This window comes from Cydia strobilella, chromosome 26, assembly GCF_947568885.1.
Source record: "Cydia strobilella chromosome 26, ilCydStro3.1, whole genome shotgun sequence".
NCBI lineage: Eukaryota > Metazoa > Arthropoda > Insecta > Lepidoptera > Tortricidae > Cydia > Cydia strobilella.
The window spans coordinates 833,946-861,938 of record NC_086066.1 but is presented as its reverse complement, the minus strand read 5'-3'; the positions used below and the strand labels follow the sequence as shown (position 1 = coordinate 861,938).

At 39.3% G+C, this 27,993-nt stretch overlaps 3 protein-coding genes across 7 annotated transcripts; 2 read left to right on the top strand and 1 right to left on the bottom strand.

Moving 5' to 3' along the window:
• The first annotated feature begins 4 nt into the window (after positions 1-4).
• On the top strand, positions 5-16,953 carry LOC134753186 (tubulin beta chain-like). 5 transcript variants are annotated; one of them, XM_063688988.1, is made up of 13 exons: positions 5-315; positions 5,005-5,075; positions 5,198-5,247; positions 6,264-6,389; positions 6,965-7,066; positions 8,221-8,348; positions 8,813-8,980; positions 10,224-10,338; positions 11,227-11,297; positions 12,313-12,452; positions 13,854-14,013; positions 15,037-15,138; positions 16,317-16,953. In XM_063688988.1, exons 1-13 carry the CDS (start codon positions 259-261, stop codon positions 16,389-16,391), a joined length of 1,365 nt encoding a protein of 454 aa, XP_063545058.1. In that variant the 5' UTR covers positions 5-258; the 3' UTR covers positions 16,392-16,953. The 5 variants fall into 5 exon arrangements, 4 of the variants coding, with proteins under 4 accessions (XP_063545058.1, XP_063545057.1, XP_063545055.1 ...); XR_010128795.1 differs by lacking the exon at positions 5,198-5,247 and having other exon boundaries at positions 8-315; positions 5,005-5,116; positions 16,317-16,625; positions 16,686-16,702; XM_063688987.1 differs by lacking the exon at positions 5,198-5,247 and having other exon boundaries at positions 259-315; positions 5,005-5,116.
• Positions 16,954-17,410: 457 nt separating this feature from the next.
• Positions 17,411-19,005, bottom strand: LOC134753193 (RNA-binding protein 48). Its single transcript, XM_063688996.1, has 2 exons — positions 18,825-19,005; positions 17,411-18,640 (listed from the first exon to the last, which is right to left on the bottom strand). The coding sequence occupies exons 1-2, from the start codon at positions 18,933-18,935 to the stop codon at positions 17,882-17,884; spliced, it is 870 nt and encodes a 289-aa protein (XP_063545066.1). The 5' UTR covers positions 18,936-19,005; the 3' UTR covers positions 17,411-17,881.
• Positions 19,006-19,173: 168 nt separating this feature from the next.
• LOC134753200 (LSM12 homolog A-like) lies at positions 19,174-24,558 on the top strand. Its single transcript, XM_063689004.1, has 3 exons — positions 19,174-19,621; positions 22,599-22,736; positions 24,052-24,558. The coding sequence occupies exons 1-3, from the start codon at positions 19,319-19,321 to the stop codon at positions 24,163-24,165; spliced, it is 555 nt and encodes a 184-aa protein (XP_063545074.1). The 5' UTR covers positions 19,174-19,318; the 3' UTR covers positions 24,166-24,558.
• The last annotated feature ends 3,435 nt before the right edge of the window (positions 24,559-27,993 follow it).

The following is a 27,993-nucleotide window of genomic DNA, read 5'->3' as shown; positions in this document are numbered from 1 at the left end:
CGACGATCATTCATCGATTCTAACTTTCTCATTTACTACTGCAAAACCAAACTCAAGTCGAGTAAAATGTGTAAATAATTGTTCAAAGCCTGCCAGCCAGCCTGTGCCTTACATAAGTGGATATAATAACGGATTAAATTATAAAGTAACTAACCAAACTACAAGTTCACCCACGTGTTTTCGCGCCAAAAATAGTACTTATTCTAATTTCAACGTAGAACGTCGTTTTGGGTAATTTATAGTGAAATATAAATTAAAATGCGTGAGATAGTGCACCTACAAGCCGGCCAGTGCGGCAATCAAATTGGATCGAAGGTTAGTTGAATAAAACACCTGTATTTATGTAATTAGGTCATTTATTTCCAGTGGTGAGAAATCTATTTTTATGAGCGATAGCCGGCTCTCTCGTAACATCTAGGCATGAGTTGTCGAGTGGAAATCATACATTTTAATTAGTAGAGTCACGTAATGAATGTAGGAAATTATGATGTCACTGTGGGAATCCCGGCCAATTTTTTTTTAATTGTTACGTTTTTAATTAGGTATAAGTTGGTATTATGTTATCATGTATGATGGCAAACAAGCGAACGGTCCACCCGATAGTGAGCGGACCCTGTATCTGATGGGTGCTATCAGCTCCTAAGGTGTCACGTGCGTGTTGCTGACGTTAAACGTTAAAGACTCCTGGTTTAGTGGATTTTTTTATGATATAGGAGGCAAAGACACTTCCAACACCAGACGGTTGCCGGCCTTTAAGATCGGAGTACGCTCTTTCTTTACGAGGGGAGTACCGAAAGTTTTTGAAATCCTTCAAAAAAGCATACAGGTTCTTATGGTCGGCGACTCGTATGTTGACACCCCTGGACCACGCGTCCATAGACTAGGCCCTAATAGTCACTATAGAGTAATCGCTTACCTTCGGCCGGCCGGTATGCTTGTGTGCCACCGAAGTAGTATAAATACTCAAAGGCGTACCGCGAACTATACGTCTGACGTGTTGCCTCTCTGTCGCACTTGTAAATTCGTACGTAAGTGTGATAGGGAGGCAAAACGTCGAACTTGGTTCGCGGCTGGGCCTCTGAGTCGGACCAAGCTAACTCTGCATTTTGAATTTTGCATTATCAATGACAAATACTTATTATAATTATACGAATAATGACTATACTTTACTTTAATACTTGTTGTTACTGAGAAAAATTACACCCTCGCTTTGCTCACTTCAGTGCAGAGTTAGCTTGGACAGACTGGTTCATAATCATATTTGCTTACGACACCTTACGGTGTGGTGTATATATTAATAATAAAAACCGGCCAAGTGCGAGTCGGACTCTCGCACAAAGGGTTACGTACCATTACGCAAAAAAACTGCAAAAAAATCACGTTTGTTGTATGGGAGCTAGCCCCACTTAATTTTTTTATTTATTTATTTATTTAAATATTAATTTTATTCTGTTTTTAGTATTTGTTGTTATAGCGGCAACAGAAATACATCATATGTGAAAATTTCAACTGTATAGCTATCACGGTTCATGAGACAGCCTGGTGACAGACGGACAGAGCTAGGAGTCTTTAGTAATAGGGTCCCGTTTTTACCCTCTGGGTACGGAACCCAAAAAAACTAGTCAGCCGTTGCACGTTGCAGTCATTGATATGAATAACAATAATATATACCGATAGGTAATTATCGGGAACTACGGTATACATTATTCATTTCATGCGTATCGTATTTAATTTATTATGCATGCGTAAACAAAGTGTAGCAAAGGTTATCCGTTGATGTAGTTAAATATCACACACAGTCATGGTCATAAACAATCTACGCTTGTGACCATCTTGGAACTAACACCTTCATAGGTAGGTATATATAAGTACATATAGATACTTTAAAAGCCCAAACCATAGAGTAACTTATACTAGAGCGGTACTGTCATAGTAAATTTTGTAACCCCAGTAAATTCACTGCCATCTGTCGACACACTTTAAAACTAAAAATGAAGATTTATAAAAATACGATAGAATGTATTTAAATATAGATAAATGATTTTTTTTATTTGCATTTATTATTTTTATGATTTTGACCCATGTTCTTTCACTGATATGCGTTAAAATTGTTAAATAACAAACGAAACCGTCAACGCCATCTATACGACTGTAGGCCAAAACTAGTAGCGCCCTCTGAACGAGAATCAAATTTTCTTGATTTTCGAGTCACGTTTTTTCCTTAGACTGTATCCATCTATTACGGAGTTATATCTATCTTTGGCCCAAACGAACGTACTTTAAAGCCTGATTTTAGCTCTTTATCCTTATCGGCATGTTAAAAGTTTTAACATGCCGATAAGGATACTAAATAAAATAAAACCTTCTGCTAGGTACTTTAAATTTATATTATGAAAGTTTTAGAAACTTTTGTAATTCCACAATAAAGATGCCGGTTTTCCGTTTTCCCGAAAGTTTTTGACATAAACTTCGGGTACGGGGAATAAAAACAATGCCCGCGCCAATTATTACGATTAGGTGCCCTAAAAGCGGAACCGGATTATGTATTTAACGTGATCTAATTAAGCGGGTTACTGTATGTAAGTACCTACTTTATAAATTACTAGCGACCCGCCCCGGCTTCGCACGGTTGCTATACAGAATGCTGATATATTATACATATAAACCTTCCTCTTGAATCACTTTATCTATTTAAAAAAACCGCATCAAAATCAGCAGGAAGCGACTTTGTTTTATACTATTAAATTATAAAAACCGCACTCAAATCGGTTCATGCGTTTGAAAGCTAAAAATGAACTGGTAAAGCGCTAAGATAAGCGCAAAAAGAAACAGCTGAAATAAACATGTTATGAATTGTTGAGAAATAATTGTCTTGTGTATTAAAACTTGAAAGCTTTCTAAGAGAAAGCATGCTAATCGAGCAAAACGCGCGTGTTAAAACATTACGCTCATTTGCATGCGCGGTTAATTGTTCCCAAGTTATAGCTAAAGATAAACCATTTTAAAGTACACCTTTCCATTAAGAATGCATTTACACCCAGTTAGGGTAATAAAGGCACCAGTAGTCAGCCTTTTTACGAAATTTCTATGTTCAAGGTCGTTTTATTGGCTTACTATTTGACTTATAAGAATTATTAAAGTTTTAAACTGTTCAAGAATTTCATAAAGTTTATTTTTTATAATAATAATAAAACGTTTTTGAATGTTTTTTTTTTAAATTTATTTTTGAATGTTGCTTTTGGAAATTAAAGTGCGTTGTTGCGAACTCCTCTCGATAACCTGCATTACTTCACCTTTTTACATATGTTAAGAGTTATGATTTGACGTTGTCATGGTAGCGAGTGTAGCGACTGTAAATAAACATGTCAATATGGAAAAACTTGCAGTATCTTAAATTATTTCTGAGAACGATAAAAAATATATTAATCATAATACCTACATAATACATAATAATGCGTTTCGCCTTGAAAACAATCACTCGTACAAACCAAGTACTCCAAGTAGTAAATGTGACCTTAACTCACTTGTTCACACATACAACCCATTTTAAAATGGCGTAAAGACCACATATTTTAAGAGACATACGACGTTATTGAATAAAGTAAGTTGGGTTGCGTGAAATCGTGACATCTTTCAGTGTAATGACGCAATGTGCGCTCTGTTATGTTATTGAGGATATATTTCTTGAAATGTATACATACTAAGGGTCACTTGTACCATTCACTAACCCGGGGTTAACCGGTTAAACCTGAAGATAGATCAAGACAAGTCTGCAACGACTTTGACATAGCATAGCACACGCAGTGCAAGTGTTATTTGACACGTCAAACTTCTATGAAATTATGACGTATAAACAAGCTTTGCGATTCCTATAAGAGGAAAGAGAAAATAGTGCCATGCCTTGTCCTTATCACCGACCGGGTTTTTTTCCATGGTCGGGTTATGGCAACATAGGTAGGAGGTAGGAGGCGATGGCAAAAGACCGAAATCATGGAGACTATATAAAGGAGCCAAATCTCTATGTATGAAAAGTGTCCATCAAAAAACAGTAATTAGGCGGCGCCACCACACACCGAAATACTACCAAAAACAACCTACGTAATTTGGTCGGGTTATTTGTTGCCTTATATGGTTCATGTTATACTCATGTCCCAGAGCCTAACTAGCGCCACCGGAGAGATTAGGAACTATTATTTAAAGCTTAACGCGGTCACTTTTACAACAATTCTGCCACAAGAGATTGCGATCCTTTCTATACCATCCATAACCGAAATTTATAAGAGTGAAAGAGAAAAAGGATTATGCTGCCATACATTAACCTGTCAATACATGCATATGTCTTTATCTTACCCCTGGTCAATCGGTTTCATGTCTATAACTACTATACTAATATATAACACTTGCTCCACGTATGCTATTAAAATCGTTGCACTTCTTTTGGGTTAACTCTACCATGGTTACTAGTATAATTTGACACTGGGTTAACGTTTAAACGGGTTAACCCCGGGTTAGTGGGATGGTGCAAGTGGCGCTAAGCGGTTTACATATATTTATATGGGCTCTACGGACGTCACTGACTGCAATGCCGCTCTATTTTTAATATTTCAATTGTAATTTTTGTGGCATAATTAAGATTAAATAACCCTTACTTCAGATTAAATTAATAAATGGCCTTGCGTCTTAATAACAAAACTTCCGTGAGACACAGACATATCATCATCATCATCATGTCAGCCGATAGACGTCCACTGCTGGACATAGAGGCCTCCCCCAAGGCTCGCCACTCCGACCGATCCTGTGCCGACATATTAAATATATTAATTAAATAACGGGTCACTCACGTATTTTAAGTATTTTAAGTCGAGCCGGTCCGTTACCGTCAACGCAGGCTCCTGATGACACTCCTCGGTACGGAGTGAAACATGTCGAGCGTTTTTCGACTTAAAATACGTGAGTGACCCTTTATTAATATATTTAAAAGGCCTTGCGTCTGTCACGTTTCAGTTCTGGGAGATAATTTCCGACGAGCATGGCATCGACACAACCGGCCATTACCACGGCGATAGCGACCTGCAGTTGGAGCGTATACAAGTCTACTACAACGAGGCTGCTGATGGTAGGTGCAACATTACTGTACACATGTAGGTGCAACATTACAGCACGGTATCGACACAACCGGCCATTACCACGGCGATAGCGACCTGCAGTTGGAGCGTATACAAGTCTACTACAACGAGGCTGCTGATGGTAGGTGCAACATTACTGTACACATGTAGGTGCAACATTACAGCACGGTATCGACACAACCGGCCATTACCACGGCGATAGCGACCTGCAGTTGGAGCGTATACAAGTCTACTACAACGAAGTTGCTGATGGTAGGTGCAACATTACTGTACACATGTAGGTGCAACATTACAGCACGGTATCGACACAACCGGCCATTACCACGGCGATAGCGACCTGCAGTTGGAGCGTATACAAGTCTACTACAACGAAGTTGCTGATGGTAGGTGCAACATTACTGTACACATGTAGGTGCAACATTACAGCACGGCATCGACACAACCGGCCATTACCACGGCGACAGCGACCTGCAGTTGGAGCGTATACAAGTCTACTACAACGAAGCTGCTGATGGTAGGTGCAACATTACTGTACACATGTAGGTGCAACATTATACAGCACGGCATCGACACAACCGGCCATTACCACGGCGACAGCGACCTGCAGTTGGAGCGTATACAAGTCTACTACAACGAAGCTGCTGATGGTAGGTGCAACATTACTGTACACATGTAGGTGCAACATTTTACAGCACGGCATCGACACAACCGGCCATTACCACGGCGACAGCGACCTGCAGTTGGAGCGTATACAAGTCTACTACAACGAAGCTGCTGATGGTAGGTGCAACATTACTGTACACATGTAGGTGCAACATTTTACAGCACGGCATCGACACAACCGGCCATTACCACGGCGACAGCGACCTGCAGTTGGAGCATTATGTACCTATATACCTAACTTGCTCAGACTCTTTTTCATGTTTGCTGTAGTACCTGTAGTTCATATCCTGTGTGTGCCTTAGGTTGGTATTCCATCTGTCCAATCCAAAATCCAATATCTTGTTTCAATGTGTATTTGCGTCTCACATTTTGCTTAATAAGAGAGTGAGACGCAATGCACATTGGACAAAGAAATTGTAAAAGTGGAATACTACACTTACCAAATCGGTATTGATGATGGGACTTTATCTGCAGGAACTCGCTTCGTGCCCCGCGCAGTGCTGGTGGACCTGGAACCTGGCACCATGGACGCCATCCGCTCTTCCACCTACGGCCAGCTGTTCCGTCCGGATAACTTCGTCTTCGGCCAGAGCGGAGCCGGTAAGACTCCTTCTCGCTTGCTAACAGAAGCGGTGATGTAGACCTGGAGCCTGGAACCACCATGGACGCCATCCGCTCTTCCACCTACGGCCAGCTCGTCTTCGGCGGCTGAAGACGAGCTGAGATCATATTCTAGATTTTCTAGAACATGGGCGTAGCTTGGAGACGAGGAGGGCTCCCCGCACTAGCATTAAAAAATCGAAGCCAAAAGGCAATCACCAAAATTTTGGTTAACTTGTCCCCCCCATATGCTATCGGCTGCCCGTCGCCCCTCTTTATCATCGGAAACCGTCAGCTCAGTTCGGTCCGTTGCAGGGTAGGTATAACATATACTCCAAGAAGGAGTTTTGACCGAAGGGTGTCAAGTTTCGGCGGTTCCCTGACACAGCGGGATTGCGAAATGCATCGCAGCCATAGTGTGTGTTTTAGTTTTTAAGATATATTGTGTAATATGTTTGCTACTTTTAATTTAAGGTGAATCTATGGGTAAATAGTTTCCTGAAAATAAAGATTTTCATTTCATTCATTTCATAACCCCATGTGTTTTGATAGTGAATACTAAATTGTCTCTGCAGGTAACAACTGGGCGAAAGGCCACTACACCGAGGGCGCGGAGCTGGTGGACGCCGTCATGGACGTAGTCAGGAAGGAGTCAGAAGGCTGCGACTGTCTTCAAGGTACCTATTTAAAAAAGATAAAGATAAACATAAACAGAACAAAATAGAAAGTAAAGATTTGCTACATCACGAAATTGACCCATTTCAGCACAATACTGGTTTCGATATCAGCGCTGGTCTCCTGTAGCAGCGTTTTCACTTTGTCCGATCCGATATCGGATGTAGGATCCTACATCCGCGTAGTCAGGCCGCGGGGGCGCGCCCGAGCGCCGTCTTTAGTGGTCACGCACACTACAAAAAATACTATGCCTAGTGCCTACACATATGCACACAAACAAATACTATCGGTCCGACAGCTGACGGGGGGCACCGACATGACTGAAATTATCGGAAGCGCCTTTCCGATATCGGATGTCGAAAGGCGCCTATAGGAAAACAGCTGCAGGAGAGTGCCATATGTGGCATTAAGTCGGCCTTTTTGCGTTATCTATCGTTTTTTTTAGTAATAATGATTTATTAAATGCATAAAGAAACACATATATCTTACATTTTACTTCCTTCCGACATCCGATATCGGATCGGACAATGTGAAAACGCTCTGCGGCGCATTTGGTGATCGATGCTACAACAGATTAACACAAAATCAGAAAATGAATTTAGTTTTACTGGATAAGTAGCTGTAGAGTAGACTAATCAACCTTTGTCAATCATCCAAAGGTAGGTTGTATTATATCACTTAGCGCCAATAATCCAGGAGCTCCAGGGCCCCTTTCCACTCACGCACCTTCCCTATAGCGACTTATTTACTACGTTCGCTTAGCGACCCGGCTCGTCTTGGCCTCCGATACGAATTGGCGCTGTCGCCCTGTCTTGCGTGCGATTTCCTCCCAGTTTTCTGCGTTCAGGGCGAGTAGGTAGTCAAGCTGGTCCCTCCAACCGCATTGGGTCGACCGGATAGCTTATAGCGACTATGATGTTGCTATTTGTATAAGACGCCAGTTACGGAAAGAGAGACTTACGCCCTCCTACGTGTACACGTTCAACGCAACTGGCCAACTTTATTGTCACGCGTGCAATAGAGTACTTAAGAGCAAGTTCGGCCTGGCCAGCCACATTAGGGCTCTCGCTACGGCACGTCCATAATGTTTATTTGGGGTCGCCGTCATCGAAAGCGATGAGGAGGACTATATACTACTCTTTACTGTCATATCCAGGGTTCCAGCTGACGCACTCCCTGGGCGGAGGCACGGGCTCCGGCCTCGGCACGCTGCTGCTCAGCAAGCTGCGCGAGGAGTACCCCGACCGCATCGTCAACACCTTCAGCGTGATGCCCTCACCCAAGGTACAGTGAGTGGAGCCCCACATGTCCAGGGCATCAGCTAACTATGGGTGGAGGCAGTGGCGTAGCATGAACCAATCTAGCCGTGGGCTCTGGGCGGTCTACCATCTACCATATCAAATCGTTTGAGGAAAACCGCCCAGTACGAAACCGCTCAATACCTTAGATGCCAAACGTCAACAACGTAAAGAGAGACCGAAGCCCTCCTACGCGTATACATACAATGAGTCTGGCCAACTCTATTGTAACACCTGCAAAAGAGTCTTTAAGACAAGTTCGGCCTGGCCACTTGGCCAGCCACATGTAAAAAAAATTTTATCAATAAAGTATTGAAATCGAAAATTGAAATTGAAACAGGCGTAATCCATAATTGCTGGGGTGGAAAATTTAATGGCATTTCGAAATGTTCTGCGAAGTCGGTATTTTTCTTGCTGAACTATCTTTTGACAATGTCTTTTTTTGTGCAGGTGTCCGACACGGTAGTAGAGCCCTACAACGCCACTCTCTCCGTGCACCAGCTGGTAGAAAACACGGACGAGACCTTCTGTATCGACAACGAAGCACTCTACGACATCTGCTTCAGGACTCTAAGGCTCTCGGAGCCTACGTATGGAGACCTCAACCATCTCGTGTCGGTATGTAACTGTAGAGCTATACAACTAGTATCTACTAGTTCACAGGACCACAGGTGGTACAGGACCTTCTGCATCACAACGAGGCGCTCTACATCTGCTATAGGACTAAGGCTCTCGGAGCCTACGTATGGAGACCGCAACCATCTCGTGTCGGTATGTAACTGTATAGCCATACTCTAGTAGATTATAGGACCTTCTGCATCACAACGTGGCGCTCTACATCTGCTATAAGACTCTAAGGCTCTCGGAGCCTACGTAAGGAGACCTCGACCATCTCGTGTCGGTATGTAACTGAAGAGCCATACAACTAGTAGATTACAAGACCTTCTGCATCACAACAAGGCGCTCTACATCGGCTTCAGGACTCTAAGGCTCTCGGAGCCTACGTATGGAGACCTGAACCATCTCGTGTCGGTATGTAACTGTAAAGCCATACAACTAGTAGATTATAGGACCTTCTGCATCACAACGAGGCGCTCTACATCGGATTCAGGACTCTAAGGCTCTCGGAGCCTACGTATGGACACCTGAACCATCTTCTTTCGGTATGGAGTAGTATTGTAGCCTCAATTTCCATATAATATTCTAGCTTAGTCTTTAGAGTTGCTCTCGAAACTCCTTATTTTTTGAGGATCTCTCTCTTAAAATTTTGACTGTTACCGTCCGTGATTTTTTTCTCACTTAATGGTCTCATCGGAAGATCGGCGCTGGAAGTCACCAGCAATATGCTGAGATGAGGCCATTACGTGACATTTGTTCTTACATGTTAGGTACCTACAATTGATTGTTTGTGTGTTTACGAATAAAAATGTGTCTATTTTATTCTTATTTTTTTTCGTTTGGAACAATATATTTATTTACATACAAGATGGTACTACGTAAACGAAATTAATAACTAGCTTAAATCTAAAATAGGCCCTTGGCATTGTACCAAAGATGCTGGCGGCATTTCCACGCTGTACGTTGTTGTTGATACGTTGTGCCTTGATTCTTAATTTGTAATTGAAATTTCTCACTTTGGTATATGATATTTAGGGGGGACTTTCACTGTGTCATTCACTCAATGCGGTCATCGAAACAAAGTATGGACTTGCCACGCAACAGTAATTTTTTGATGGGACGAAAGACGGATCGAAGGATCGACGCAGTGTAACTGTACCGTTACTTCCCAAAACGCTTCTTTTGTATTTCACTTTTTGGAAACAGTAGTTTATCTCACAGAACGATCAATTTTCCCCGCCAGCTGACAATGTCCGGAGTGACGACATGCCTCCGGTTCCCCGGACAACTCAACGCTGATCTTCGGAAGTTAGCCGTCAACATGGTGCCCTTCCCTCGCCTGCACTTCTTCATGCCCGGTGAGTCCACTAATGAGTGATTTTGTAACCTCTGTCACCGGTCTCTGTTTTCCCGGTGTTAACTTGCGTTATCAGCGCCATCTATGGGACACCCTCTATTCTCTTTCGAACCCTCGATGGCTTACCTACTTTACGCACCCGCCAGGGTACGTAGTTCACCAGCTTGCCCATACACACGCTGGTTTTCTCTCCGACTCCTGATTCCTTCGATCTCCGCCCACGTGCCATCACCCGACATTTTGCCACAGCTCACTTTGATAGCCTGGAGTCCATTTGTCATAGTAATCACACAAATTGACACAGATAAAAAAAAACTCGTCATACTATTTTTTTACAAAATTATCTTTATTGGGAATATTTTCGGTTCCCTCACAATGTTTTCCCTCGACAACCTCTCAGTAATCTATTAAAACGAAATTCAGTATTATCTAATAGCTTAACTATTAAAATGGACACTTAATAACTCATTGACATTGATTTGTTCCAGCATAGGTGTAATAGATTTGTTTCTGTCATCAAACAAAATTAAAAAATATAATAAATGGCAAATTTCGTTAACTCTTAGCTAGTAATAAAATTGTAATCTTGTGTTGTATTGTTATGATTGTTATTGTAATTGTACCTATTTGATTTCAAATTCTAAATTGAAAATTGTGCTTGTTATTTTCCAAATTCTAAATGATGCTTGTTATTATTACTCAATGTTATTGTTAAATTCAACTTTAAATTCAAAATACCTAATAATTGTACTTTTTTTTCGGAGCAAAGGAATTTTGTATTAACTATAAGTGGAAACTCTTTTGGCCTATGTTCTTACTATATCTTTTACCCTATTGTATTATTATGTGCTGTATGTTTCCCAAATAAATAAATAAATAAATTTTTCAGGGTTCGCCCCACTGACCGCCAGAAACAGCCAAGGCTACAGAGCTCTCACAGTACCAGAATTAACGCAACAGGTAAAATTCTAAAACCAAAATTGATAATTTAGGATCACCCACCCTGTAGGTATGGGCGGGACATGTTGCCAGACGAAGGAGTGCCTGGCGTCCGTTAATGAGGGCTAACGCGTATGAATTCGCCGCTAGGGGCGCTAGTGTAGATGGTGGTCTTTTCCATAGTTCGAAATGTCACTTGTCACTTCAATGACTGACAGCTGTTCTTTAGTCTTTTGGACCACCATCAACAGAGGCGCCAACTGGTGAGCAACAAAACGATAGCCCTCATTGGCTCGTTGGGTGGACGACATTCGGAAGACTGCGGGTCACTTCTGGATGAGATTGACTCAGGACCGGGATAAGTGGCGTACTCGAAGAGAGGCCTATGCTCAGCAGTGGGCGATAAAAGGCTGATATGATGATGATGATGATAGGTACTTACTTACTGCTGTGGCGCGACGACCCGAAGTGGATCTTGGCCTCCGACACCAAAGACCGCCATGCTACTCTGTCCAAAGCCGTTTCTGTCCACACACACGCTGTGCATGTCTGTGCTGTGTGATGTTAGGTAACTGGATAAATCCGACAGAAAAAAATCTGTGGCGTCTCCTATGTCTGTTAACGTCGTGTCACAAAATTTTAACTGATGGCGTTAGAAAATGAACTCTTATCTCAAAGAGCGCAATCTTGTATGAAGCGCTATACATCTACATCCGTCACGCTTACGGAGTTCCGAATGTCAGTTACAATTTATTTGCCTTCAGTCCCCAGGGACAACCCTCACGCGTCAGGCGTAGAGAGAGTACTCTCTATTGCCCTCTCTCTACATTTCTATAAATCTTAGATAACAAAACGCATATATCTTAATTCTGACTTAGATTGGAGTGTCTGCCACCGACGTTATGAAAAAAATAATTGAAACTAGATCAAACTTGAAATTGGCTCCTTACAGTCCTTACGCTGGTGGCAGCACCAAGACTGTAGAGCATCCTCGACAGTTCCTCATAATCATCATCAATCACAATTGTTTTGATAGATGTTCAGCCCCGGCAACATGATGACGGCGTGCGACCCGCGTCACGGGCGCTACCTCACCGTGGCCGCCATCTTCCGCGGCCGCATGTCCATGAAGGAGGTCGACGAACAGATGCTCACTGTGCAGGACAAGAACTCCAGGTTAGTTACTGACTAGGTACTATATATGGCCAGAATGATGTGGTTAGAAGTTAGCTATACAACGTTAGAAAATGACTTATAACTAGCTTCTGCTCGCGACTTCAGTAACAGCAGCTAGACGCTAGAGTAAGTATAAAATAATAAATATTATAGGGACATTGTTACACAAATTGACTAAGTCCCACGGTAAGCTCAATAAGGCTTGCGATGTGGGTACTTAGACAACGATATATATAATATACAAATACTTAAATACATAGAAAACACCCATTACTCAGGAACAAATATCTGTTCTCATCGCACAAATAAATGCCCTAAGTATATTAATAAATATATATTAGCGCCTGGATAAAGTATAATAGCAATCATTCAATTTGAGCATAAGCTTAATTGCTTACATCAATAATCAGGCAATTCATGAACTCCATCAATTTCACCCTCCTTTTCACTCTCTTTAGGGTTGGTTTCCGACATAAAAACTATCCTATGTAAGGAAATAGCGGGGAAGGCCCCGGGACTCAAACTATCTCTATGCCAAATTTCAACTAAATTGTTTCAGCGGTTTAAGCGTGAAGAGGTAACAGATAGACAGACACACATAATATTAGTATGTATTCAAGTACATGCGGCCTACACCAATTTTGGTGTTTATAGCCATAGTAGTTGCCGCGCACCGTTACGGAACGGACGCCTGCTCGCGCTTGCGGCCTACACCAATTTTGGTGTCTATAGCCATAGTAGTTGCCGCGCACCGTTACGGAACGGACGCCTGCTCGCGCTTGCGGCCTACACCAATTTTGGTGTCTATAGCCATAGTAGTTGCCGCGCACCGTTACGGAACGGACGCCTGCTCGCGCTTGCGCCACCTGGTCATATCTGTCGTAATAGACGCCTGAGAGTGAAATCTTCTGTACTAATATTATTTATTCTGTGCCCCCATTAGATGCGTTATACACTAAAATAGTTGTTATATATAAGTTTTTAATACAGTTGCTCAAAAAGTGGTACTTTTTGTGGCTGCGTAGCGTGCGAGAAGCTCAATTTCTCGGCTTTTTACTATTTAGTTCCAAACTATAGTTTCGAAACGCAGTTTTTATGTAATTTAGCTTGAGCAGGTACTGGGGCCTCACTCGTTACTCCTCGGTGTCGTTGAGCAACCCGCGCCGGGCCCGCGGCGGCCGCGGCCGGGGCGCGCACGAGTATGAAGGTATCGCGGGCTGCGGCAGCTCAACTATCAAGGGCTGTATAGGTACTTTTGGTTTTGGTTTGGTTTGGTGGTATGATTCTACTAATGATATATTAATTTATTATTTTTTCGCAATTGTATTAAAAAACGTCGTTTACAACACGTGTGAAATGTCTTTTCACACTAGTTGTAAAATGTACTATTTTATTCCCTAGTTACTTCGTGGAGTGGATCCCTAACAACGTGAAGGTGGCCGTGTGCGACGTGCCGCCGCGCGGCGTCAAGATGGCGGCCACGTTCGTCGGCAACTCGACGGCTATACAGGAGATCTTCAAGCGCATCTCGGAACAGTTCACCGTCATGTTCCGGCGCAAGGTACTCAGTTAGGAATTTCCTACCCATGAGGAAGAGCGAGAAAGCGATATCTCTTTCTCGCTCTTACTCATGGGTGCGTACCACAACCACACGCAACGCTTTTTAAGCTCTCGTGCTAATGGGACCTAACTATCAGTGGCGAGATCGTGCTCCTGAAAATGTCACCAAATACCACCATGTGGAATAAGCTCCCTGCCGAGGTTTTCCAGAAGGGATTTTTCAAAAAAATTGTGTGCAAGTTTTCGAAGGCTCGGCAACGCGCATGTAAGATCTCTGGAGTCCATAGGCAACGGTGACTGCTTAACATCAGGTATGCTGTATGCTTGTTTGCAACCGACGTGGTATAAAATAAAACGAAGGACGGCCCCTCCCCCGCCCTCCATGGTGGTATTTGGTACAAAAACTAGCAAAAAAGTGACGTGATCAATGGAAGATCTCTAAGACGCGTACTTGGCGTGTTGTTTAGAAGTTACTAATACCAAAGATAGATATAACTAATTAACTACGTAATAGATGGATACAGTCTAAGGAAAAAACGTTCCTCGAAAATCAAGAAAATTTGATTCTCAATCAGAGGGCGCTACTAGCTTTGGCCTACTGTCGTATAGATGTCGTTGACGGTTTCGTTTGTTATTTAACAATTTTAACGCATATCAGTGAAAGAACATGGGTCAAAATCATTAAAATAATTAATGCAAATAAAAAAAAATCATTTATCCATATTTAAATACATTTTATCGTATTTTTATAAATCTTAATTTTTAGTTTTAAAGTGTGTCGATAGATGGCAGTGAATTTACTGTGGTTACAAAATTTACTATGACAGTACCGCTCTAGTATAAGTTACTTTATGCTAATACCAGCAAGCAAAATAACTCTAATTTGAATCACAAGCATGGGGAGTGTTCTAAATAGTAGAATTTTGAGTGATGCCAAGGTTTCAAAAAGTTTAACAACAACACCAACCTTTACTGCCGAGTGAAACATACTACCTCATTTTAATATCCTTGATATAATTCGCAGGCGTTCCTCCACTGGTACACCGGCGAGGGCATGGACGAGATGGAGTTCACGGAGGCCGAGAGCAACATGAACGACCTGGTGTCCGAATACCAGCAGTATGAGGTGAGTCTCTTCTTTCTCGTTACCTCATTGCTGAGAATCGCGACATGATCAAAAAAAAAAATCAAAAAAAATCAAAAAATTGTTTTATTTCATTCAAAAACTTTACAAATATTATAGTGGCTGGTGTCTCCTTTTAAGTTATTTACAAAATAACCTGTGCTAGGAGGCACCGCTCTTCCATATCCAAATTACAATTATTTAGTATTATACTATTCTTAAAGCTATGTTTCTTTATTAATTGTGTGTGTGTGTGTGTGTGTGTGTGTGTGTGTGTGTGTGTGTGTGTGTGTGTGTGTGTGTGTGTGCGCGTGTGTGTGTGTGTGTGTGTGTGGCTAGGCTAGGCTAGGCTAGGCTACATATCCTAGTAAGTCTTCCACCTGATCGTAGTTTTTATCTTCCAACCAATTTGTTATTTTATTTTTTACATCATATTGTAGCTTTGGGTATATATCTAGTGATTTCTATAAGAAAGGTAATATTGAAATATATGTAGGTAAATATAAATATATGTAGGTAAATATAAATTGTGTAATTAAATAGATTGGAATGATTGTGTAAATATAATGAAATTAAAATTGACATAATTTAGTTAAGTAAGTAGTAATAAGGTTCATTTAGGGCACTATTGTATTAGGATTTACATGTAAAAATAGTTGCTCTATTTAATAAACAAAATAAAATAAATAAATGTAATTTGTCACTTCATATAGCGTTCGATCATCTCGCACGTAACGTAGAGATAGTAGAAATAGTACATTGTGCAACATGGGGCGTAAGTTAAATCAAAGATATAACTCGTTAAATATTGCAAACGAGAGTATAGTTAAATCTGCTTGCCGGAGTGATTTTTAGACGAGTTTGCAATATTATTATGCCCCGAGTTACAATGTTTTTCATCACACTTGTGATACAAAATTGAAGCTTCATAACTCCCTAGGGAAAACGCTTTTTCTATATTTCCCGCTAAGCTTGCGTGCAATTCCACATTTACTGAGCGAGTGTGATGAAAAAGTATTTTATACAATAGCGACATAATCAAGCTCTTCAATCTTGTACCTTACTTAGGCCACTCAGGAAACTTCGTGGTTGGTCTGTGGCTCTCCATTATATCACGATTGTATACTTAATATACTATATCTACAATATGCACATTGTCTGAAATAATAATGACATTTCAGGAGGTGGGAGTAGAAGATGTAGAATTCGATGAACAAGAAGAAATGGCCGGAGACGAATATCCTGAGGAAGGTTAAGTCGTAGTCAACTTCTCATAGCTTTTGCTACACTCTGGGCGTGTTGGGACTACCTAGACTAGCTTGCCGGGGACTCTTAACAACGCTGCCATGAAATTAAACCATTGTTACCAATCACTAATGATGTATTAACGGATATGACGCATTTTACTGTGGATATTAGTTATACAATTGTACCCAGAGTGTAACAAATAGCCATGTGATTGAACAACAAACTTATGAGTATAGAAATACGTACAAACATCCCTTTGGTTGTAAAATGTGTACTGAGTGTCCAAGCTGCTGTTACGTTAGAGTGTAAGAACTATTGTTTTACAAAATATAAGTAGTTGGTTATTTGTTTGGATATTTATAGTTTTTTTAACTTCATTATATATGTAATCATTCCTTTGTAGATTTTGCAGCTTTTTGTTAAGAAATTTTGTTAATTTTTTGACAAATATGCATAGTTTTTATAATTTAGACAGCATATTGATGATTTATCTATACTCATAGACACATCAATTTTAAAATATGTTGAAAAACAAACTGTTAATCAATAGCCGGGTCCACACAGAGCAAGCATACACAAAACGGTCAGTGTAGCGCGCGCCGCTCCGGCCGAGGCACGTCTACACTGGCCGTTTTGTGCTCGAGGGAGCGTATGCTCGCTCTGTGTGGACAGAACAGTGAATGTAACAAAAATTTGATAAATCATCAAATCAACAGTCTAAAGCAACAGGCAAATGGTCTTTGTAAGACCTAATGTAAACACATGATTATAAATGCAATAAATGAATTATGAATTAATAGAAAAAAAAAAGAAGCAGATGTAGCTAAGAAGATGAGGTTCTGAAAATTATTTGACCAAAGACACTATGTTTTAATTAAGACTGTGTGCAAAATATTATGGACACCTTGCATGCTTAGCCACTTCTGCTTCTGTCTAAAGATAATTCTGATTTCTTATACCGGTTTCAAAGACCTACTATATAACTCCGTATGATTAAGATGAATAAAGTCTAATGGAAAAACGTGCCTCGGAAATCAAGAAAATTTTATTCTCGCACAGATGACGCTTCCACCAATACCAACCTTTGGCCTATTCTCGTTAAGATGGCGTTGACGGTTTTGTTTGTATTTAACAATTTTAACACATATCAGTGAAAGAACATGGGTCCAGATCATATAAAAATAATAAATACAAATAAAAAAAACAGATCCATGTATATAAATTTTTTGTTATTTTTTTATTTTTAGCTTAATTCATGTGTCGATAGTATTGAATTGTAGTTCGGGCGATTTTTCCGCAAAACGAATGTGTCGATAGATGGCAGTACATTTACTGTAACTACAAAACTTACTATGACAGTACCCCTCTATCCTATATATTCTCTTTGACCGGTTTTTAGATAATTTATTTATACAATGTTTTTATTGTTTTTTGTTACTACATTAGTGTTTAACTTTAAGCCCAGTTGAAATAAAACCATTACTTAAAACTAACTCTTTTAATTTACATTAAATTTTATTTTATTTAAAGGCTTTTCTGGTATTTTATAAATTTTAACACCATCTTTCATGTTATCATGTTCATTCACATTTGTAATAGTTTCTATATCTGTGGAAGTACAATCTACTATTTCTATGTTATCTGTTGTATCTAATCTATGAGGCTTTTCTACAGTTACTAATGGAAGTCTATCTACAAAATTAGTAGCACTTTTATTTACATCTACTTCTTTCGATTTAACTTCATTAGTTATAAAACATGGTTTAAATCTTTTCTCTTCTACATGTTTTATAAGTTTTCGTTTTCTAACAGAACCATCTTGAGAAATCACATTAGTTTCACCCATATTTAGTTTAGGCACAATTTGTTCAACTTCTGGCTCAATTTCAACTTTTTTGACAATTGTATCTTGTTCATTCTGCAAATTTCTCAGCCGAGTTAAAACATCATGTTTTCTTTGCAATAATTTTATTCTTGTTTCATCTAAATCTTCTAATTCCGGAGCATAGGTTACATGCAGTGAGCCTCCATAGAAGTTTTTAGTATCTAACATTCTCTTAGCGACTCTGGCTGATTGTATTTTCTCGAAAACAGCATGGTAGGTCTCAGTAAACTGTTCACTTTTGTAATCCTTTGCCAAATTAAATGATTTTAACCTGCCAAATTTCTGGAAAAGGGCTTTAGCTTCTTGTCGCAGATTGAGCGACGGGATCCCGAATATAAGGAGGTGGTTAGATTCGCTGTTGATCGTATAAACCTGTGGCAAAAGAAAGAATATATTTCTAAGAGATCTGGGTTAGTGTATTTTATGTCTTAAATATTGAAAATTAAGCTTAAATTAATAACAATGTTACTATTTTTAAAGTATTATGTCTAAAAAATATAATTAAACACTTTGTAATTGGATAAATTAGCCTTAAAAACCAAAATTGAAAACTAACCTTAACAGCAGTGAGTTTTCGGCCTTGGCGGTATGGCAGCCGCGTAGTACACAGCTCCTGTTGCTCATGGTGAGGCAGAATAATTTTATCATCAGCATTATCTTCCAACATTTCGCAATAACCAGTCAAAAAACGAAATAAAAATATTTTTTTACTGTTTTCTATTTACATGCTCATGATGACATTGTACCAAACTTGAAAATAGTAGATTTAGTTCCTCAGAGCACTGGCAACACTAATCTGTTCAAGCCACTTGTAAAAATGCCCTCTCTAGTGACACTTTAATTATATTTAGGTCACAGAACGCGTGGTACTTCAAATGATGTGCAACAACAAAACGCAAAAGAGAAGAAACTTCAAAAATTTCAATGGCCGACGTCTCGTCGCCTCAACAAAACATTTGAGCACGTTGAACTTACATAATTGTTTTATTAGAAGCCATTGAGCTGCATGCTACCGGTTTATATAACGTAAACCCCAAAAACAACTCCAAAATGTCAACAGTCGTGTCTGACTGCTTTACTATCGGCAGTATAGTAGCAACGCGAACATGTTACAACCAAGAAATAGAAGGAGAAGTTTTGGCCTTCGATCCTCAAACGAAGATGTTGATATTGAAATGTCCATCATCCAGCGGTAATCCTAAACGCCATGATGTGAATATTGTTAATTTATCGTTAGTCAGTGACGTCCAAATCAAGAAAGAAGTGACCGCCGTGCCGGAAGCTCCCCAGACCCTTAATTTAAACAGACTTAACACTAGAGTACGAAATTCTATTGAGAATAAGAGAAGACTAGTAAGTACAGGCTTTTTATTATATTACTCCATTTTAGAACTTGTCAAGTGAACTTTAAGCAAGTGTGTGGACAATACTTTTATAACATTACAGTCTAATTCAGTCGTTTTTGACTGGCCATTGATTCCAGTCATAGCTATTTATCACTGTCATAAAAGTATGAATTTCTACTTTGTGTTGTCATTTAGGGCAAGCTGATGCAGTATGGATGTAAATTCTGTCGTGCTACTTTTGACTGTTAGAATTAGAGATATCAGAAAATGATTTAAAGAAAGTTAATGTAACCTAACTATTTTTCATTGCTTGGTGGACACATAATATAGATTTTAGGTTGGATTTTTTTCTTTAAAATTCTTCATATGAAACTGACTGCTTCATATGCTTGAAGAATATCACAAAGACAAAAGTAAAGTAAACCTCACCCTTGAGATGCTTTTTGTATAATAAAATGACATATAATTCAGTGTTTAATTTAAACTTTATTTCTTATACATACTATGAAACATATTTTTGAAACTATGTTAGACTATATGTCTATTTTGATGACCGGTCTGGTCTAGTGGGTAGTGATCCTGCCTGTGAAGCCGATGGTCCTGGGTTTGAATCCTGGTAAGGGCGTTTATTTGTGTGATGAGCACAGATATTTGTTCCTCAATCTGTGTAAGAATGTCCTATAATAATTACTTATTTATTAACTATTTATATGGGAATGTAGAATTAAAACTGCCGTTTTCCATGAAATGCACTATTTGTAAGATATTTTGTGCAATATAGTTTAAATAAATAAATGTGGAGTTACTGGAGTTATGTTCATTGAGCAAGTAAACGAAGAAAAGAGCTTTAATCTTGAGGTTCAAATTAAAAAATAATGCTATTGCAGGAACTTCTTTTAATATGCTATTTAAAAAATATAGAACATTATTACCAGAGCCCGGAATTTTCGCGGCAAAACAAACTGTCGCAATGTTACTAGTTATAAACATTTTTTTACTTTGCTGTTAAAATTCTGGGCTCTGATTATTACACAAATCATAGAGTAACTTATAATAGAGCGGTACTGTCATAGTAAATTTTGTAACCTCAGTAAATTCACTGCCATCTGTTGACACACTTTAAAACTAAAAATAAATATTTTAAAAAATATGATAAAATGTATTTAGATATGGATAAATGATTTTTTTTATTTGCATTAATTATTTTTATAATTTTGACCCATGTTCTTTCACTGATATGCGTTAAAATTGTTAAATAACAAACGAAACCGTCAACGCCATCTATACGACAGTTGGCCAAAGCTAGTAGCGCCCTCTGAACGAGAATCAAATTTTCTTGATTTTCGAGGCACGTTTTTTCCTTAGACTGTATCCATCTATTACGGAGTTATATCTATCTTTGCACAAATTGACTAAACCCCACAGTAAGCTCAGTACATAAGGCTTGTGTTGTGGGTGGGTCTCTATTGTTTCCCACATAGTTTTAAGTCATAATGTATTGTGTGTCCACATTTTCGTTAGTCATAATTTGGTTATTCTCAGAAACGCATAACTTTTCAGGATTGCCATAAAACAAACCTAACCTATCTATAGGATAACCTGAGGAAAATCCTGAAAAGTTAATGGATTCAGAATTATGACTAATGATAATATGACAATCATTATGACTTTCAATAATCGAATTTAAACTGTTGTGAGACATACTAACATTACGCAATACACGGTCGTCGTGAACGCTGCTCGCACTATTAGTGCTTGAGAAAGGAGACCTACACTCTCCGAAACATGTTGCGCGAGTGACTAAAACAAGTGAGTCTAAACCGTAAAATGATTTAATGACTTTCAATAATTATGTCAAACAAAGGGACCCCGTTGTGGGTCCTTAGATAAATATCCATGGTTGTCACACAAATAAATGCCCTTACCGGGACTTGAACCCAGGAACATCGTTTTCATAGGCAGGGTCACTATCAACTGTGACGTTTTCAATCAAAAGGTAACATTGTCACTTACCATAAGGACGAAAATTGCTTGTATCTTTATACGAAAAACCAGAGCGTCCTTATGACAAGCGACAATGTGGTACCTTTTGCTTGAAAACGACACAACTATAGGCCAGACACTGTAGGGTTATTTCCACTAGTTACCACCAAGCAGGGACCGGCCCGCTATCCCTTATCGGGGTTTTATAAGGGTATTGCATAAGGCTTAACTCACCATACCCTTTGCCAGACGAAACCCTTTGTTTTGGTTTTAAAAACCCTTATATAACGCTACCACATTTGAGTAATCGGTAGCCCAAATACCCTTACAAAACCCTTATCATCCGCTCACCAACACCTTGCATATTGCTTATAAGGGTTAGCCTTATAAAGGGCTTCCCTTTTAGCATATAAGCGTGCTAATTTAAGTCGTCTACCTTGTTCATAAAGCACACATTACTTCGAATCCGAGCGATCGTCGGCGGCGACGGCGGCGTTCTTTGACTAGGCACGTATTTTCTTTCCTTTTCATACACTACCGTAGATATATACTAATCCTGTCTCTTTCACGCAAAGGGAAACCTTTATAAAAAGCGCTTAAAGATAAGGGTAACCCTTATTAAGAGCTAGCCTTATTTTTGGTTAGCTTTTCGGTAAGGGTTAGTCAAAGGTAAGGGTATGAATGGGCTTGCAGTTCAAAAGGGAAAGTCTTTCAATGTGTTAGCCGTGTTTAAGTGTCGCCCATTGAAAGGGTTTTATCGCGGAAAGGGTTGTCCGGTCCCTGCCACCAAGTTGTTACTAGTGGTAACTTTTGGAAAATTTTCACCCACCTATGGAAATGAAACAACAAATTCATTTAGAAACCACTTTCTATTCTTAGTGTTAAAAAAGAAACTTGGAAAGTGATAATTCCTAAGGTCACACATATCACTTTCAAGTTTCAAAGATACACAATGCCCCACTTTCAGTAAGAGAGATGAAAACTGTACCTTATGTTTCCAGGTATCAGCACTATCAGCATGCCTAGACCCCGAGGGTCAGCGTCTTTTCCTGGCCATCGCGCGGGTGATTGACGACGTGTCGTGGGCCGGCCAAAACATCCGCGTCTACAACGAAGTCACCATCTCACCTCCTTACAAGGTATGCATACCTTATAACATAATATAAATAGTCTTAATTTAATTTAGTCCTTATGTTGTATCTAGGAATACTACAGCGCTTCCAATCAAACGTATTATCACTAAAGTCCCGTGGTACACCAAAAACGAGAATCTGCATCGAGATCTCAAAATTAAAACAATAAACAAAAAAGTGTCAGACACCTTAGCCAAATATCGTAAACGAATGGAGAAACACCCAAACTTACTCGCGAGAAACCTGATCCAGGAACAGGAACTTCCTAACGATACTTCTACAAGGCTGAAGAGAAGAGAAGACGTCGTTACTCTGCCACTGATTCGTACTAAGCGCTATGCATCCAGCTTTATCATGCGAACGGCTAAGGAGTGGAATTCACTTCCTGCAAATATATTCCCAGTCCACTATAACTTGGATCTTTTTAAATCGAGAGTGAATAGACATCTTTTAGGTAAGCATGATCCATCCTAGACTGCATCGGCACTTACCATCAGGTGAGATTGCGGCCAAATGCTTGCCTTTTTGTAATTAAAAAAAAAGACCGCCTCAAGATCTTATAAAATAAACATAAGATTTTATGAAATTGATGGGCGTATCAAAGGATATCGCACCACGCACGACTATTAAAAATACTTAATCTCCATCTAAATGTCAAAGATAGACAGCTTGCAGGATTGAAATGGAATAAAAAAAATTGTATCTTATTGTTGTGTAACTTTCTCTTATTTAACTATTTATCAAAGATAGATATAACTCCGTAATAGATGGATACAGTCTAAGGAAAAAACGTGCCTCGAAAATCAAGAAAATTTGATTCTCGTTCAGAGGGCGCTACTAGTTTTGGCCAACTGTCGTATAGATGGCGTTGACGGTTTCGTTTGTTATTTAACAATTTTAACGCATATCAGTGACAGAACATGGGTCAAAATCATAAAAATAATTAATGCAAATAAAAAAATCATTTATCTATATTTAAATACATTTTATCGTATTTTTATAAATTTTCATTTTTAGTTTTAAAGTGTGTCGACAGATGGCAGTGAATTTACTGGGGTTACAAAATTTACTATGACAGTACCGCTCTAGTATAAGTTACCCTATGCTATTTATTCACTGTATTTTTTCTTCTTGTCTGTTACCTTACGTGATTCTTCTCACCTGATAGTCTTATCGGAAGATCAGTGCTGGAAGCCATACCAGCAACATGCTGAGATGAGGCCATTTCACTTACTTATTTGTCGCTTGAATGTTTGCCACAAGTGAACAGTTTCTATTTTTGTCTCCGATGTAGCTAACCTTCCCAATATTTGACGTGCAGGTAGAGAACGTGGTGGGCGAGCCGGAATCGAAGCCCTACAACTACATCCGCAAGTTCGTGGAGCGCCACTGGAGCGACCGCGAGCACCCGCCCACCGCGCCCGCGCCGCAATAGTACCCCGCACCCACAAACCTGTCAAAATGTCTAAACGTTCGGTAATGACTGTTTAAAAAAAAATTGAAAATCTGATTCTCACAGGTCCTGATCTTTTTGGGTTCTTCCAGCACAAAATCATTAGCATAGAATAAATTTAAAAGTAAAAAAATACTGTCGGGTGAGAAGTGTAACGCTCTTATGGTAGATGTCGCTTGATGGTCACTTAAACCCATACCCACCCATGGTGGAAGGATTCGCTGGCGATGGATGAGGTCTTGGTGGCTCAGTTGGCAGAGCGCTGGAGTATCGATCCAGAGGCCGTGAGTTCAAGTCTCACCCAAGGCAGTAATTTTTCTACTTTGAAATTTATTCTAAGCTAAATAGCATCAATCGCAGACGTTTCTGCTTGATAAAAATTAAATCCTTAGCATATTCAACCCAAAAAGGGTAAAAACGGTACCCTATTACTAAGACTACGCTGTCCGTCTGTATCTCATGAACCGTGATAGCTAGACAGTTGAAATTTTCACAGATGATGTATTTCTGTTGCCACTATAACAACAAATACTAAAAACCGGCCAAGTGCGAGTCGGACTCGCGCACAAAGGGTTCCGTACCATTACGGAAAAAAACAGCAAAAAAATCACGTTTGTTGTATGGGAGCCCCATTTAAATATTTATATTATTCTGTTTTTAGTATTTGTTGTTATAGCGGCAACAGAAATACATCATCTGTGAAAATTTCAAATGTCTAGCTATCACGGTTCATGAGATACAGCCTGGTGACAGACAGACAGACAGACGGACAGCGGAGTCTTAGTAATAGGGTCCCGTTTTTACCCTTTGGGTACGGAACCCTAAAAAGTACGGAAGTCGGAACTCGGTGCGCGAGTCCGACTCACACTTGGCCGGTTTTCTTAGCATCAGGAGTAAATATACTAGTGATTCCGAATTGAAAGAACCCAAAAGTATCAGGATCTGTAATAATCAGGTTTTCAAATTTTTTTTTGGAACACGTTAGAGTTAGACCAAGATAAGTCAGCAACGATTTTGATAGCACAGACTGTGCAAGAGTTATTTACACGTCATTATTTCATAGAAGTTTGACTTTTAGAATAACACACAAGTCTGTGCTGTCAAAATCGCTGCATACTTATCTTGGTCTAACTCTAAAAAGGAACTCATTTTAGAAAGCTATGGCGTATGTACATTTACATGCTTGGCTTTGATTAACATCCAAAGACACAAGACAAAGAGAGAATGGGGCATAGACTAATAACACTAGACCGCCAATCCCCTTTACCAGCGCTAGAGTTGTGCCGTTCCCGGTAACATTACCCATTTAGGGAATGTTACCGGGAATGGCACAACTCTAACCAGCGCGTAACCAAAACGCTGCTTATTTTCGTAGTCTACATCTGCGTCAAGTAAAGGATTTATTAGTACTACTACTTAACACTAGATGTCGCGAGTGTAGCGACGAACGAAGTCTAATGGAACTTTTCAGCTAATATTTACCGGATTTTTATTTTCATCTCTATTAATTCACATTTATAATCGGTTCTATCACGAATTTATTTTGTTGCCTTTATTAGCCGCGACCACGACCAGTGAAACCTGTTTCGAAACGTCGGTAAATAAAGGTAACAAAATAAATTCGCGATAGATCCGATTATAAATGTGATTTAATATTTGTTCAAAGCGCGAAGGTTTTAAATGTTGTAATATTACTTGTAAATTGTTTAACGCTTCGTCTGTCGCGATACTCGCGACATCTAGTGTCAAGTAGCGGTACTAATAAATCCGCTAATATTTCATTTTCTTTTGTACTTGATAATGTGGCAATAAACAATTCTTATTCTTATTCTAATTAACGCTAGATGTCGCCTACGAAAATGAGCAGCGATTTGGTTACGCGCTGGTAAAGGGGATTGGCGGTCTAGTGTTATTAATCTATAGTTCGCTTGAGCTTGTCGCGATAAGTTAGACATTTTGATATATCGTAGCGTTTTCGAAACATTATTTGTGCTATCAAATTGTATACAACTAGACATCTAAAGTTCTAATAGACCCGGGGTCAGCAACAGATTTCCATGACCAATCGCCTTCCGGGCGAAAACTCGTATAGTGGTTAACGGCTATGTATGATGAACCCTCGTGAACGTCAGCTGCCGCTCCGTTGGTGGGTTGAGGAATGGCAGCAAATAGTCTATAAAAAAATTTAGTCATCGCCTCCCGCTTGATACTTTGTCAGATGATAGTTTAGATGCTATTGTGAATAAACAAAATCGTCAGCCGTTTGTATCGCTGTGGAAAGACCGTCAGCTGGTGACATGAACATGTAAAAAAGAAATTTCTTTTCAGTCATTGGCGTCATCGCCTCTCGTGTGATACTTTGTCAGATGATAGTTTAGATGCTATTGTTAATAAAACAAATCGTCAGCCGGTTGTATAGCGGTGGAAAGACCGTGTTACGCGTTTCGGTGGCTGCCATTCCTCAACCCACCAACGGAGCGGCAGCTGACGTTCTCAAGGGTACATCATACATAGCCGTTACCCGCTATACGAGTTTTCGCCCGGTAGGCGATGATTGACGAAATTTGCGCCTGGCTCGCGGTTATAAACGCTCAAAATATCACTTAGCGCCGGACTCAAATGTGCAAATAATGTTTTGGGAACGAAATGTTACAGTGAAGATTATGTGTTTGGTAAATATTTTTAACCATCTTTTTTATTCACCACCATAGAGCACTGGGGGCCTATTCGACTCAGCAGAATAAGAGGGTGTGACATTGCTACCATATATCCATTTTTTAATTTTATAAGAAGTGCACATATGGTATCCATAAGTCCGTCTAAGGCTAACTTTGCACCGCAATATCATCAATTTCAAACTTATACGAAAATATGACGTTTACATGTACACTGCCACACTTTGTTCTATTAAAATCGGTGCAAAGTTACCTTAGACGGACTAATCACCGAATGCATGATTTTCTTCGTGACTGTCATTCATACTGTTAAATACAAATGTATTTATTAAATACATATATGTTTATTATCATATTTTGTTATTGGTTAAAAATATTAGGCCTCGAATATTTATTTTAATAAAGTTTTAATGGTTACATTTATTTTATCATGGCTATATTTTAGTATTCAAAAAATAATCGAAACCACAATTTTGTACATTTGTTCTTGATTTATTATGTAACTTAATTCTGGTACAAACAAAATGCTTTTATGTAGTAATAAAACCCTAAAAAGAGATATCTCTTATTAGTAGGTACTGATTTTTTTATGAGTGTAATTTCATTAATTTTGTTACGCATTTAGGTTAATACTGAAATATCACTCAACTGTAATCAAAATGAAATAAAATTAATAAATACATTTGTAAATATAAATTAGTATTAAAAGAAGATAATTTAAATCTGATGTTTGTTTTATTGCTTTCCTGACTGCATACATTAACATTAAGATTTAAGAAATAGTTTGAAATAGTTTTACAAAACAAGGGGCGGAAATCGTTAACAAATAAATAAATACAAATTATTTATTTGCCTCGTCATGCTGATATTGAAAGCCGATCAAGACAAACGAGCGTAGCGAGTAGTTCGAATTCGCGTCACGAAACTTGCTAATCGTAATGCATCGGCAATTAATGCGTTAAAATTCAAGGGTCGAAATTACAAGTTAGTATATCAGTTTATAGAACCTCATTTGTAGAGTGAGGTTTTTAGGGTTTCGTGCCCAAAGGGTAAAAACGGGACCCTATTATTAAGAATCCGCTGTCTGTCTGTCTGTCACCAGGCTGTATCTCATGAACCGTGATATCTAGACAGT